Source organism: Merops nubicus, unplaced genomic scaffold (genome assembly GCF_000691845.1).
Source record: "Merops nubicus isolate BGI_N331 unplaced genomic scaffold, ASM69184v1 scaffold3874, whole genome shotgun sequence".
Taxonomy (NCBI): Eukaryota; Metazoa; Chordata; class Aves; order Coraciiformes; family Meropidae; genus Merops; species Merops nubicus.
In genome coordinates, this window is record NW_008606062.1 from 96,572 (window position 1) to 110,920 (window position 14,349).

General features: G+C 41.0%; 1 protein-coding gene across 1 annotated transcript in view; it reads left to right on the forward strand.

Annotated features, from left to right (window-relative positions):
* Positions 1 to 14,349, forward strand: part of DPP6 (dipeptidyl-peptidase 6) — a gene marked incomplete at its 5' end in the record, with an annotated part of 142,397 nt that overhangs the window by 92,466 nt on the left and 35,582 nt on the right. Inside the window, 4 exons of the mRNA XM_008939511.1 lie at positions 5,683 to 5,790; positions 6,368 to 6,459; positions 10,608 to 10,655; positions 12,824 to 12,942. Of these exons, the coding sequence (XP_008937759.1) occupies positions 5,683 to 5,790; positions 6,368 to 6,459; positions 10,608 to 10,655; positions 12,824 to 12,942 (367 nt within the window). The remainder of the gene's footprint in view (positions 1 to 5,682; positions 5,791 to 6,367; positions 6,460 to 10,607; positions 10,656 to 12,823; positions 12,943 to 14,349) is intronic.

The window sequence follows — 14,349 nt, forward strand, 5'->3', positions numbered from 1 at the left end:
AGCAGCCAGTTTGTGCGGTGACCTCAGATTTAATTAAGCTGTTCTTTCGAGAGAAGCTGCCGATCCCAAGTCAGCCTCAACACTGAACTGATTTTCATAGGATATGTGAACTCCAGACAGGGAGTAGCATGTTAGATAAAGATCTTTTACTATGTTTTTCCAGGCCCAGATTTAAAGCAATTCACATTTTTGTCACAGCTTGCTCAGAGGATCCAAGAACCTGTAGAACCTGCAGTAGATCAGTTCACAGCAAGAACAATGATCTCTGTTCCAGTGGCTGTCCTACAGCATTGGGCTGTCTGATCCAGATAAAAAATTATTTTACAGAGGAAATAGATTTTGTGCTCCAAGCATCTAAACTAATCTTTTACTGGTATACTCAGGTATAGAGTAAAAGTGCCGCTGAAGTATTCTTCACATTCATAAGAACAGTGTTGGCTTGAGTAGGAAACAGAAGCTTCAAAGACAATGCAAGGTCAAGAGAAAATTAAATTGCTCATATCTTGCTTCTCTTAAAAAAAAAAAAAAGATACTTCACAGAGTTCATTTATTTTATAAAACCAAGAATAGTTTTAATCCGTTTGCTGTGATTTACTGGGATCTCCATTAATGCATTATAGTAGAACTTCTGATTTTACACTGCTGTGGTTCTTTAGTCATTTATCTACTATATGGACAGACATCAGAAGATGGTGCTTTGTGCTGAATAACTGCAGTAAGGATCTGACAGTCTCTAACAGGCCTGCTCCAGGGGAACATAGTTTGCTTTACTGCGTCTCCAAACATCATATACTTAGTTTGAGGTTAGAGAAGGAAGCTCATTACAGCCAAATGAGTCAGACACCTCAGTACTAAACTAAGATTCACTGTGGACCTTGGAGACATTTTAATAGTACCCTTCAAAAGCTTTTTTTTAAGAGTCTGAAGGATTATAAAGCTCTTTTGCCTGTATTTCTGACAACAAAACTACATAAAATTCTGATTTTAATGGAATGTATGTTTACTAGGATAATCATATTTTCTATATTTATCATTTGCTCTATGAGACATTGATCTAGGTAACTGGAAAATTATTTCCATAACATATTTATGTTATATAATAACAAGTCAGTTATTGTCTGACTATTATAACGATATGAAAATGTTAAATGCTAGTGCATGTCTCTTAACCTGTTTAAGGAGATGAACTCACATTAGGCAGCTACTGAAGGAGCTCAGGAGTATGACTCAGATTAGGATGAAGACTCCTTGGTTGAGACATTTTAACATAGCATGTGAGCCAAGTGCCCAATCCCCTTCTGTGGAGAGCAGGTATAGTGAGCAGTGTGGTCACACGGTGCTTGAGCATGATTCAGCTCACCCTGAAGAAGACAGCAAGATAGCCACTGCCTGGTTGGCCAGGTTGTTCTGTGTGCTCCATTATCCACACGTCCTCTTTGAGAAGTACCCCAATTTTAAATCAGTGGGACTAAGGAATCTAACTGCTTGTCTCGTTCTTTAAAATACTCCTTCAAAGTGCTCCATACGTCTGGTTTGAAAAGCACATGGGAGCTTTACCTTCTTGGGAATCTGAGTGCTTCTGGTCTTCCTGGAATAGGGGAAAACTTCAAAAAACAGGGCTGGGAGCAGGAGACAAGGAGAGAAAAATATCAGTATCAGAAGGTACTCACCAGGGATGTCAGTGAGTCTCCAGGGATGACAGGTTTGACCTGTTCCAGCTATCTGAAATACTGGGCGTTCTGAGATATGGCATATGACCTACAAGTTTGAATTTTTTGTTGTTGCAGTAGTAGTTTGGTAACTCAGTGACATTTAATAGTGTGTGCGTGGAAGGTCATAGGAAATGATCTTGTGTTCCCTTATGGACTTAGGTTCATGAATTAATTTTATTGAAGTCCAAAATCTTTTGAGAGCCTCTCTCCAGCACAGGCAAAGAGAGATAAGACTGTCACTGTCTGTGCAGCAGAAAACAGGGTAAATTACTCAAAGTATAATGAGAAATACACAGTATTTAAACAGGTTTTGCTAGAAAGTATCTGTCACTCCTCGTCAGATGACACGGACAGTGATTTCAAACCTTTTGCAAAAATAAGAACGGGCACATGTTCACCAAAACTGCCTGGGGCCTTTAGAAGTTTGTAGTGCTTTTTTTCGTATACTTGCTTGTGCACTTCTGAGCATAAAAGCCAGACTGAACTTTGCTCATACATTTACTTAAACATACAAAATCTTTGCAAAAGTAATTCTTGCTGAAAACAATTTTGTTTCAATTTTTATGAAGAAGTAATTTTCCAGTAGTGCCAGTGATGGTCATATACAGAGAATGAGTCAGCATGGGAGAAATAAGAGAATTTCTGAGCACCTGCTGAAGATAAACTTTACTTGCATTTTAATTGGTTTATTTATTTAATTTTGAATGTGGCCTGAACAAATTTAATTATAAACCAGGGTGCAATTCCAACTCCACTAAAGGCTGTAGTCTCTGACATTGACATTGGCAGGACCAGGACATTACCACAAAATTGTTTAGAGATATAACCTCCAAAATTGCTTGTGTGGGCTGGCTGGCCACCTCTGATAACAGTTCCTTTGGGCTGCATTTTTCTTTCCAGTCCTCCAGTTACCCTGGTGTTTCATTGTTACAGTAAAATAAATGAGCATTTTTAATACTTTATTGGATTTCAATGAAGTGTTTACCAAAATGCAGAGGGTTAAAAGGATTCATGTCACACCTAGCAGTTTATCAGAGCTATGACCCTGTGACACATAAAGCACTGGGATGTTTCCCTGAAAGAATAAATACCTAGAGAGCAAAATCATGAATTCTGGGATCTGTGCAGAGGTGAATCAGACAGACAGGGCAGAAGACTGGGCTGAGGAAGGGAAAATGCATCAGAGGATCAGTTGGAAAGAATTAGGTTATTCAAATTGTTTTCCTTTTTAAAACTTAAGTATGAACAAAAAAACCCATAATTATCATGGAATTATAATTGTTGGTCATTAATAAAGCCAAATTTCAAAGAATGTGCTTTCTCACTGATTTCTGTGAGGAAATGCATGGAGCTCAGCCAAAAGCATGTGAAGCACTGTGTTCTAGGAGAGTAGGAGTCAGGGAGTGTGTTGCATTGTGTGAGCATGGACAGACCAGTTTGGAGCTGCAAGCTGTGGTGCTGCAGTACGGGGAGTGTTTGACCCATGTTAATGTGTGGGTGGGTTTGGTGCTGCTGTACTTTGAGTCCACATGGCTTTCACACACTCCAACGCAACCTAAAGTGGGTAATTTCTCTTTCAAATATTTGTCCCAAATCCTCCAGGTCAGAGACACTACATCAAGCATGCACCTTGCCAAGAAAGAAGAAGTCTTCTTCAGGTGGCTGCAGTGATATTCAGTGATCCTTCTCCAAATGCAACCAAATATGCTCTACCTTTTTATTGTTATTTTTTACTCCAGGACTTCATGGCCCTCTGTAAGACCTACAGAAGCTCAGACTGCATTTAGCAGTGTCCTCTCATTCATTCTCATTCTGCCAAACTTTGGATAAGCCTCTGAGGCACTCCTTCGTTTCTTCTGAGCATCGACAGATGCACTGACCTGTGTTGCACAACTCTGAACTCCAGCACTGATCCCTGTAGGAGTCAAGTGCCCTCCAGCAGCCTCCCACCACCTCATCTCTTCCATCAAAACTGAAATCTTTGGTGGCATTATTTTGATACACAGTAATAAATAGGCTGCTGGAATATCATTTTCCAGGAGGGCTCTTCTGGTTTAGTGTTGTGGAATTCAGCCAATAATAGTAAACCAAAGGTGCAAGCTGTTTATATCACATGCAGAATATTTTAATTATGTTCCCGGGGTAGCTCCCTGTAGTATAAAATCCTGTTCCAAAAGATTTTCAGCCTCATGTCCCCCCAACTCCCACCCATAAGTCACCATATCTACCAAGATCCTGAACAAAGTTCTGGTTGCATTGATGTGTTATCTTTCCAGCAAGAGGAACATCCAAACAGGCTGTCTCATAACATCAGCTGAGTACTAAAGCCTCACATCTGTCATCCATGCCCTGTACCTCCTTCTTCTGTAACTCTGAGTGAACCTCAAACTAATCTGCACAATGCCTGCTTTCGCTGGCAGAGACATATTGCTAGAACATGTAATGCAGCAGGCACAGATATAGAAATGTAGGGTGAACTCATTGGTATTTACCTCAGCAAAGGAAAACCTGTCAAGCAGAAGGTTTGCCCAAGTTATCACAGTTGTTTTTCAGTGAGGTTTCTCCTGTCATGAAAGACATTTGGAAATAATACGGTTTTGTGTTTCAGGTTCCAGAACAATGTCAGAAGCAAATGAAACCATTATTTCATAGAGCTGCAACAAGCTGTAAATGAGCCTATTTTAAAATATATCGAACACATAAGCAGGGGAAAATAAAAGAAAAAACAAACCATTTGAACACCTAGTACAGTGTTGATAAATCTGATAAATAATGAAAAAGAATTAATCAGTAAAGAACTGGGAGCAAAGGAATGTACAGTAAGAATAATGTGTTAGCTTATGAGAAATAAAAATGTTTATTTCTTTTGTGTAGGTGTTTACCTTAGCCATAAATCTTCCTGTACAATCAAGTTCTTGCTGGTTCAGTGTGGTATCTTGACATGTGCCAAGCAGAAATCTGGGGTGTTTAACACTGAACCAAAGGAGGACCCAGAAAAGGCTGAGCAACAGTTTCCCTGTTGACTACCCCTGAAGAAAAAGGATCCATTAAACTGGGCAAGAGGAGGCAGGGCTCAGCCAGTCCCTAGAAAAGCCTGGTATCACAGGAGAGCTTCTGCAGAGGTGCAGCTCTTGTTTTAGTCCCAGCTATTCAAGATTGAGAGTAGAGGAGCTTCATCTAGCCAGTTCCCTTGGTACAGTGCTACTGTGTCACACCATATGGACAATCCTTCTGCTTTCCCTTGTAATCTGCTGTTCAGTCATCTCCTGCCGTGGAAACTTCCCATGTGCCTTGAGGTTCCCGTACAAAAAGAAGACAAAGACCCTTCCAGGAAATGCTTGTTTGCCATATGTGGTATTTGATTTCCTGCTCCTGAGTCTCTTCTGTCTCTGGTTGAAATTTCTAGTCACCCAATAAAAGTCAATCATCACATTCACCTGGGAGTTCTGTGTCAAAGACAGCTTTGCATGATATCCTCCCCTTTGTAAATAATTCAGTGACATAAGCATTTGTAAGAGAGCAGGAAAAGACAGCAGTTAGATGCTGTTAGTTGTGTTTCCTCGAGGACAGGAATAGATCAGTTCTCCAGGCAGAGTAAATGGGCTTTGTCATACTTGTGACAGCAAGGTTCAAACCATTTTTAAAGGCTTTATTCCAACTGCCCCAAGCAGTCGGCTGTATATTTGTACTTTTTACTTTGCAAATGGGAATTGGCTTTATAGCCAAAGAGCTCTCCTTGCTGCTTGTCTCCCTGTCTTTCCACAGCTGAAGTGTGTCTGCTTTCCCAAGAGCAAGAAGCAACGATCTTCAAAACATTCTCCAGTTTTCAGTGGGCTTTTTGTTTGCCTTGCGTTGCTGTTAAAAAGGACTCTATTTCATTATGAATTAATTTCACAGACTTTTGCAGCGGAGAGCAATTTTAAATCCAATAAATTAACCATAATACAACCCTTAAATTTTCTGCTTACAGAATGAAGAGCCAATTTTTTCCAAGGATGGTCGGAAGTTTTTCTTTGTCCGAGCCATTCCCCAGGGAGGACGTGGGAAGTTCTACCACATCGCCATGTCATCATCACAGGTGACTCACTCCCTGCCACTGCTTTGGGTCTCACCTGAAAAGCAAGAAAAAGTAGTATCTGTGCTTGACTGGAAGGTGCAAATGTAGGAAGTTGGTCTTGTGCATGAAAGAAAACGCTCAATAATACTTTATTTGGCATAAGATAGCACAAATTTCCAAATTAGATACTTAGAAGAGAAGGGTCAACCAACTGTCACTTTGTAAATGATATCAGTGCTTTGTTTTGATTTTGTAGTACCTTCTTAGTTGTACGTAAATTAGTAAATCCCTCCACTGTCATAAAGGATTAATCAGGAGCTTGTGAGCATGCTGGATTAGAGGAAAGGGATTGAAGCTCTTCTGTGCTGAATTCATCCCATTATCTTCAGTAGAGTTATGGTTAAGATGATTTTGACTCTATTATTTCTATGCCTGCAGTTTCACAGAAATAGCAGGGGGAGGGGTAGAAATTGCAGATGCATGGTTTATTTTTAATAGGCAATGGAGTCAAAAGAACTTCTTTTTTTCAGAAGAGAAGCTTTGCTCAGATATCTTCTTTTAAGAATAAAGAAAACTAATGCTCTTTTCTTTCCTGCAGCCCAATAGTAGCAGTGACAACTTGCAGTCTATTACATCTGGTGATTGGGATGTGACAAAGATATTGGCATATGATGAAAAGAGGCATAAAATGTAAGTAAACTATGGTCTGACAAGTCAGGCTTCCTTTGTTTAGCTTTGGACTGTAGGGTTAGTTACAATGGCGTTGTGCATGCATCTGAAATGTATGAGCATAAGGAGATGGAGATAAGAGAGCAGGAGATGCTGTCTGCATTTTGGCTTAGCCTCTCACAACATTACATGTAGCTTGTCTTTGATTTTCTCTGTATAGTTCAAACCTCTCTTTCTGTGACTATTAAATACGTTTGTGTAGAGGAGTAATTTCTCCTGCTGCAACTTCTGGCAGTAAGCTCTGAAGAAGATAAGTCTATTTTCAGTGACCACCTAGACAGTTTTAGAAGGAACCCTTTGTTGACCTGCAAAAGTATCAATGATTAAAAAAAAAAAAAAAAGGAGTATTTAGTTAGAATACAAAAAAAAACACCCTTCTTCACACTTGCCATTTATGCTTGTTAAATAACTACTGTAAATATTTACATTTAAAAATAAATGTCAAGAAATTACATAAGAAATTATTTGGAAGGCTTTTTGGTATCAAATACCAGGTGGAATACTTTCCAGGTAAAGCTTCAGGTAGGTACAAGGCTCTCACCTCTCAGTTTCTGAAGGTCACTGAGCAGCTGAGTAAACATCTCTGGAATATGATAAACTTTGAATGATCAATAAAAGCATTAAGATGCTCCTTTAAGGTTTTGTACTCCCTCAATTACCAATAACTTCAGTACAGTATAGGGGTCTGTAGCACTTGGCAGAGTTAAATGGCAAACCAGCCCCAAAGTCTTACTTGCATTTTAACTGGCCAGTCAAGCAGAAAATACCACGTACAGTTTGTTTGATCAAAACCTAGGGAAATGCAGCTTAATGGAAGCAGATTGGCAGGTTGCATATCCTGCCTGGCATGTTATTCACCCCACGGACACTACCCTAGGCACAAGAGCAGGCCATAGGATGAACCAGTGGGGAAGAAGATCAGTCTGGAGAGAGTTTTGGCTGGAACTCAGGAAGAAGAGGAAAGTCTATGGGCTATGGAAGAAGGAGCAGGCCACTCGGGAAGATTACAAAGATTCCATGAGGCTGTGCAGGAAGAAAATTAGAAAGGCCAACTAGAACTTAATCTGGATACTGCCATAAGAGACAAGAAAAAATGTTTCTGTAGCTACATTAACAGCAGAAGGAGGGCTAAGGAGAATCTTCATCCTCTGTTGGATGCAGCGAGTAATACAGTGACCAAAGATGAGGAAAAGGCTGAGGCACTGAATGCCTTCTTTGCCTCAGTCTTTAATAGTAAGACCAGTTGTCCTCTGAGTGCCCAGCCCCCTGAGCTGGAAAACAGGGACAAGGAGCAGAATGAAGTCTCCATAAGCCAAGAGGAAATGTCTAGTGACCTACTACACCAATTAAACTCACACCAGTCTATGGGGGCCAAGGATACGGAGGGAACTTACAGATGTGCTCACCAAGCCACTTCAATCATTTAACAGGAGTCCTGGCTAACTGGAGATGTTCCAGTTGACTGGAAGTTATTAAATGTGCTGCCCATCTATGAGAAGGGCCAGAAGAAGTATCTGGGGAACTACAGGCCTCTCAATCTGACCTCGGTGTCAGGGAAGGTTATGGAGCAGACCATCTTGAATGCCACCACATGGCACGTAGGACAACCAGGTGATCAGGCCCAGTCTGCATGGGTTTATGAAAGGCAGGTCCTGCTTGGTTAACCTGATTTCCTTCTATAACAAGATGACTTGCTTAGTGGATGAGGGAAAGGCTGTGGATGTTGTCTAATGAAGTGTTGGGGTTAGACCCCCAGCCCTGAATGAGAGTTGGCATATGGATGGTGCCCACAACCAAGACCCTCCTGATTGGTTTTCACCCAGGGTCTGGTCAGCCTTTGGTGGGACCTGATTAGGAGATCACCACCAGGTGCCCCTGCCTTCCACATTAACTTGGAGGTGGGGCAAGAAGCCACCTCTACAAGAGCTGATTCTGCTTGCAGTGGGGTTGAGTGACCTGCCCACGCAGTGCATGTGGGGATTCTGGTTATTAGAAGGGCTCTCTGACTGTGCATAACAAGTGGAGCTCCAAGGATGGTGGGGCAAGATGACTGGATTGAATACCTGTGTCCTTCCATCTCCCATGGCATGGTTCTAGTGTCAGCTTGCTCCCTTCTGTACACCCTGTGCTGTGAGTGAATGTATTGACTTATTCCTTCTTCCAGTGGCCTGGCACCTTGGGTTGTTGGTCTATGATCTAAGAGCAGAGGGAGGACTTTCATTGTTGTTTTTCCTGTTGATGATAATATCCTTCTTAGTCAGGCAAGTGGTCAGCAGAAGATCTACCTAGACTTTAGTAAAGCTTTCAACACTGTTTCCCACAGCATTCTTCTGGAGAGACTGGCTGCTCATGGCTTGGATGGGTGGAAGCTGCACTGGATAAGAAATTGTCTCGATGGCTGGGCCCAAAGAATGGTGGGGAATAGAGTTAAATCCAGTTGAGAGCCAGTCAAAAGTGGTGTTCCCCAGGGCTTAGTATGGAAGCCAGTTCTCTTGACCATCTTTATTAATGATCTGAATGAGGAGATAGAGTGCACCCACTGTAAGTTTGCAGACGACACAATGTTAGGTGGGTGTGTTGGTATGCTTGAGGGTAGGAAGGCTCTACAGAGGGATCTGGACAGGCTGGACTAGTGGGCCAAGGCCAGCAATATGAGGTTCAACAAGGCCAAGCACCAAGTCCTGCACTTGGGTCACACCAGCCCCAGGCAATGCTACAGGCCTGGGGAAGAGTAGCTGGAAAGCTGCCTGGCGGAAAAGGACCTGGGGGTGTTAGTCAGCAGCATCTGAATATGAGCCAGCAGTGTGCCCAGGTGGCCAAAAAGGCCAACAGCATCCTGGCTTGTATTAGAAATAGTGTGGCCAGCAGGACTAGAGCAGTGATTGTCCTCTGTACTCGGCACTGGTGAGGCCACACCTTGAATACCGAGTTCAGTTTTGGGTCCCTCACCACAAGAAGGATGTTGAGGTGCTGGAGCATGCCCAAAGAAGTGCAATGAAGCTGATGAAGGGCCTAGAGCACAAGTCTGAGGTGTAGCCTAGGGAACTGGAGTTGTTTAGCCTGGGGGAAAGGAGGCTGAGGGGAGACCTTCTCACTCTCTACAGCTCACTTAAAGGAGGTTGTAGAGAGGTCAGGTTGGATGGTCTCTTCTCCCAAGTAACAAGTGAAAGGACAAGAGGAAATGGCCTCATGTTGCACCAAAGGAGGTTTATATTGGACATTAGGAAAAATTTATTCACTGAAAGGGTTGTTAAGCCCTGGAACAGGCTGCCCAGGGAAGTGAGGGAGTCACCATCCCGGGAGGTACTTAAAAAACGTATGGATGCGGAGCTTAGGGACGTGGTTTGGTGGTGACTTGGCAGTGTTAGGTTAACAGTTGGACTTGATAATCTTAAAGTTCTCTTCCAACCTAAATGAGTTTATGATTTGGTTTTGTGGTCTGTCATTATTCACATGAAATGCATCTAGGGATCAATGGACACTGCACATTGGACTGAGGTGGGCCACTTGCAGTGGCACCTTTCTGTTACCTTCAGAATCTCTCACCACACAACAAGACTTTCACTGTTTAGCCAGAAAAGGACTTCACCGCAGTCTCAGCACAAAATAAGGACAATGAAGTATTCTTCAGCTTCACACTTGATCTTCCCTGGAGGACCAACTCTCTTTTCCAAGGAGAGTTTCAGTGGGTTTTGCATCAGATTTCAGTTCGCTACTGATCTGAGAAAAGAGTAAAAGGTGGTCAGAGAAGTGAAAGCTGGTTCTAGACAAAAAAACTAAAGGTGTTTAAAGGAAATTTGGAGACATGAAACTTGAGGTAAAAATGTGAAGATCTTTCACTTAATCACTTGATCCTTTTTGATTGGCTGACATGACCAGTCTAGGACCCAGGCATTTCCATGCTTGTTTGAAGTGCAGCACAGCCTGTGGTGTACTTGATCGACCCTCTGCACTGATGTGTCCTTCTGTATGTTTTTCTAAGTCAATTTAAACTTCCCTGGCTTTTACAAGATCAGGAAAATGGCAATGTGAATGAAATGTTTGCTGTATGAGATGCTTGTAAATACTCTTCCAATGATACAAATATCTTTTGTTTTCCACCCTCCCAGTTATTTCCACAGCACAGAAGATTTGCCACGGAGGCGACATTTATACAGGTATGTGCTTTACTAACTTCACATACAGAATTTCCCATTTTTTCCAATCTTACAGAAGTTATTACGTAAGCAATTGCAATAGAAACAGTTGCTTATGTGTTTGTCTTTAATGATGTTGCAAGATCCTGCAGTGGGTCACCGGAATAGACAGAACAACATAACAATAGTGAACAAAATGCTTAGCATTTGGAAATGGTTTACATTTAGTAATTTTCTCATTTTATTGCAAATTTTAAATTGGTCTCAAGATTGATAAAGTGTCACAAAGCTTCTCAACAGCACTCCTTAACACTTCAAAGAGTTCAGAATTACATAAACTAATGGTATAAACTGTAATTATACTTCCAGAAAGCAGTTTTCATTGAAATTTGATAGCATCTCCCCTCTTCAAAAAACTGAAAAGAAATAACAATACATTATATTTGCAATGTTTTTCTGCAATTCTAGATGACTTTAGTATTCTCCCTGATTGTATGATGAGTAAAAGGCTGGTTTGTAGTAAGCTATTGGTAGTGTAGCTATTGTGAAGCATTGTGGGAGCAGATTGCAAAGGGAGAAAACTCAAACTTTTAAATAATCATTTTTGAATCATTATCTTGTTTGTCCTGGTTTTCTTCTCAATCATTTTGCTGTTTTCTCAGCATCTGCAATCAAGTACAGAGATGGAGATAGCATCAGTTGATAAGGGTCAGACAGTACTATTTTCTTATCTAATATGGTGTCATACCTTTTTTCCCACAGTGGGAAGGAAACTAGAGAAAACTAAATTACCTGTAACTGAATGATTTTTTCCTTTTGAGACCTTTATGCCTGTTCACTGCCCTCCACAGTTCTTTGAGAGTAGCTCAGCTCAGTGTCTATTTTCTTGCAGAAAAAAAAAAAAAATTGTATCGACCACTCATTTCTATTGAAATGGGATGAAAAATCTCATTTTGAAAGCTGAGTCCAGGCACAGATGCTCAAGAGCTTCTGGCATCAGTCAAAGTGCTTCCCACTCCACACTTGTCTTGGCACACAGCTCACCCTGGTGCTTCATTAACCTCACCTCCCCATGTAGGCAACAAGGAAAGAGTTGCCCAAAATGCCAATGTCCTTGACCTTACTTTGATTACAGTATGATCTTGGCCTCACTTCAGGTATTTGATTTCCTGCACTGGGTATTTTGACTGTCTCTTGTCCCAGCCCAAGGCTATCAGCTCAGCATCAACCTTGGCATACATTCATTGACAGAGCTCCACTGGAGTTCTGACAGTTTATATCAGATGAAGAACTCTTTGGGGATTTTTTCCTGTTTTGTGTCTGATTTAGTAGCTTTAAATAGGATTTAAGTCAGAGACACAATCCAAACTTAAACAAGAACCCAAGAGCTCCTCAGTTCAGTCTCTGTGGCCCTAAACAGGTTGGTCAGCCTCATCTCTTTCTACCTTGAAATGGCAACAAAAACTACTCATCTGCTTTACAGTAATACAGGAAAGACCTATTAGTTCATATTTTTGTAGGATTTTGAAGTTCCAATCTACTATGGCAATGCAAAATACTTCTTTGCTAATAATCTGTAATTTCGTTCTGTAAATTCATTCTTCAGCATATATTAGACTCTTACAAAGCATTTCTGAGCATATGGACAGGACAAGTCTTCTTCAGAAACAAATCCCCAAGTACAATCTTGTTTTTCTAGCTGGATGTTATAAGAGCAACTATGTAAGCCCCCAGAAGGGGCTTTGGTCTCTGAAACAGCTGCTAGCAAATCAGACCAGTGAGGCAACCAGTAAGAAACTTAAAGCAAGCAATTCCAGCTCTTTATTGTCTGTTATAATATAAGTACCTGTGGAAATACTGCTCCATTCTTGCATGCCTTCGTTCACCGAGTTATGACTTCATCTTGTGGAATTGCAATCATAATTTTCTTTTAAACACTACACCTTCCTTCATAATCACCTGCCCTTGCAAAAAAAGTCATCTGTATCCTTTTATATATTCTACATGGAGGGGAAAAAAAAAGCCATTACTGGTATTTAAACTCAACCAAATGGAAATGCTTTGTCTCTTGCTAATGTTGGACACACTGTATTTATGTTCTTGTTCTACAGTATAGTAAGGTTCAAGTAATGTTGCTTCCAGATAACATTTACTCAGTGACCTTCATGGACTTGTATTAAATTTTTCAGTGCAAGCACAAATGGAAACTTCAACAGGCAGTGTCTCTCTTGTGATCTGATTGAAAACTGCACTTATTTCAGTGCATCCTTCAGTCACAATCTGGAGTACTTCCTACTGACATGTGAAGGTATGTTGGGTTTTGTCGTTTTGCAGTTGTGCCTGAAGATGGGGTGTAGAGCCAGCACTGATATCCTGTGTTCCTGTGGGCAGCTTTGAAACACTGGCCATAAATATCTGGGTCACTTGACTTTTAAAGCTTTCCTCTTAACATTATTTGTGTGTGTGTGTGTATGTGTATTTTTATTTTTCGCTAGAGTGCAGATTTGTGCAACCTTTTTCTGTGCCTGACTATTGAAGATAGAGGTACATTCTTCTAACCACTCCAGAGTATCCTTCAGTTAAAGTAACAGCAAAACCCAGAGGCCATGAAACATCAGAAAGTTTCTGAGAGATAAACAAACAAGGTGGGATTAACTGTAGGTGACTGGGGCTGAATTCCAAGTGCATCAACTCATACCAGTACTGTGAACAGGGGGATTCAAAGGAAGTTACAATGGAAAGGCAGCTTGCCAAAAAAAAGGCAGTTTGCAGAAAGCTGCATAATGGACAATGTGAACACAGAATATCTAGTGTTTCACTGCTTGTTCATCATAAATTTACCTTCATTTGGAGTAATATACAGGTCCAACAATGATTTCCTGTGTTGAGAATGCCTTAGAGTCTCCAAAAAGCTAAGAATAGAAGACACTTCAGGAGAGGAGTCATAAAAGTCAGCTTTCTTCAGCTTTGAGAATAAATGCAGAACTCCATAACATAAAATCTGATGTAATTTAATTTTTTTCAATTATTCTACGTTGCACATACAATGCATGCACACCAGTTGTCATCTACTGTGATCGAAACTGCTCAAATGGCTGCACGCTCTCTAAAACAAGTATTGCAAAGCAGCCAGCCAACAAGAAACACCTTATTTTCAACAGCTCAGGAGAAAACAAACATGTAACGTGTAAAAGAAAAGCATATGCTGTCATAGAGGAGCTAAGTCTCTGCTGAACATCAGCAGTCTGTTTGGCAACTACCCCTTCTCTGCCTGGTGCCAGTAACTGTTTGTGGTGAACAGCAAGGACAGAGAAGTATTTGATATGGCCAGAAGGGAAATAACCAGGCTAAACAAGATCGAATGGAGAAGTAGAGTGGCTAACATAATACCAAGCAAAACATCTGGACACTGACCTTTGTAAAGACATGTTCTGCCCCAAGGAGAAATTTATAGGCATTCTAAAAAACACCTGGCAATGTAGTATGGAGAAGTAGCATTAACAGTACAATGGACTAATCAACAGACTACCTGTAAATTTCTGAATCTAGAGTTACGGCAGACGTGTGCAGAGAAGTGTAATCTCCCAATAAACATCCAGCTCTGTAGTAAATGTCATTATGTTTATGAAGTTTGTCTCCTTGTAAGAAAATCCCTGTATATTTTTTGTCTTGTTTCCATTCTAAGAAAAGCTGTAAGTAGCTGCTAGAGGTAGTG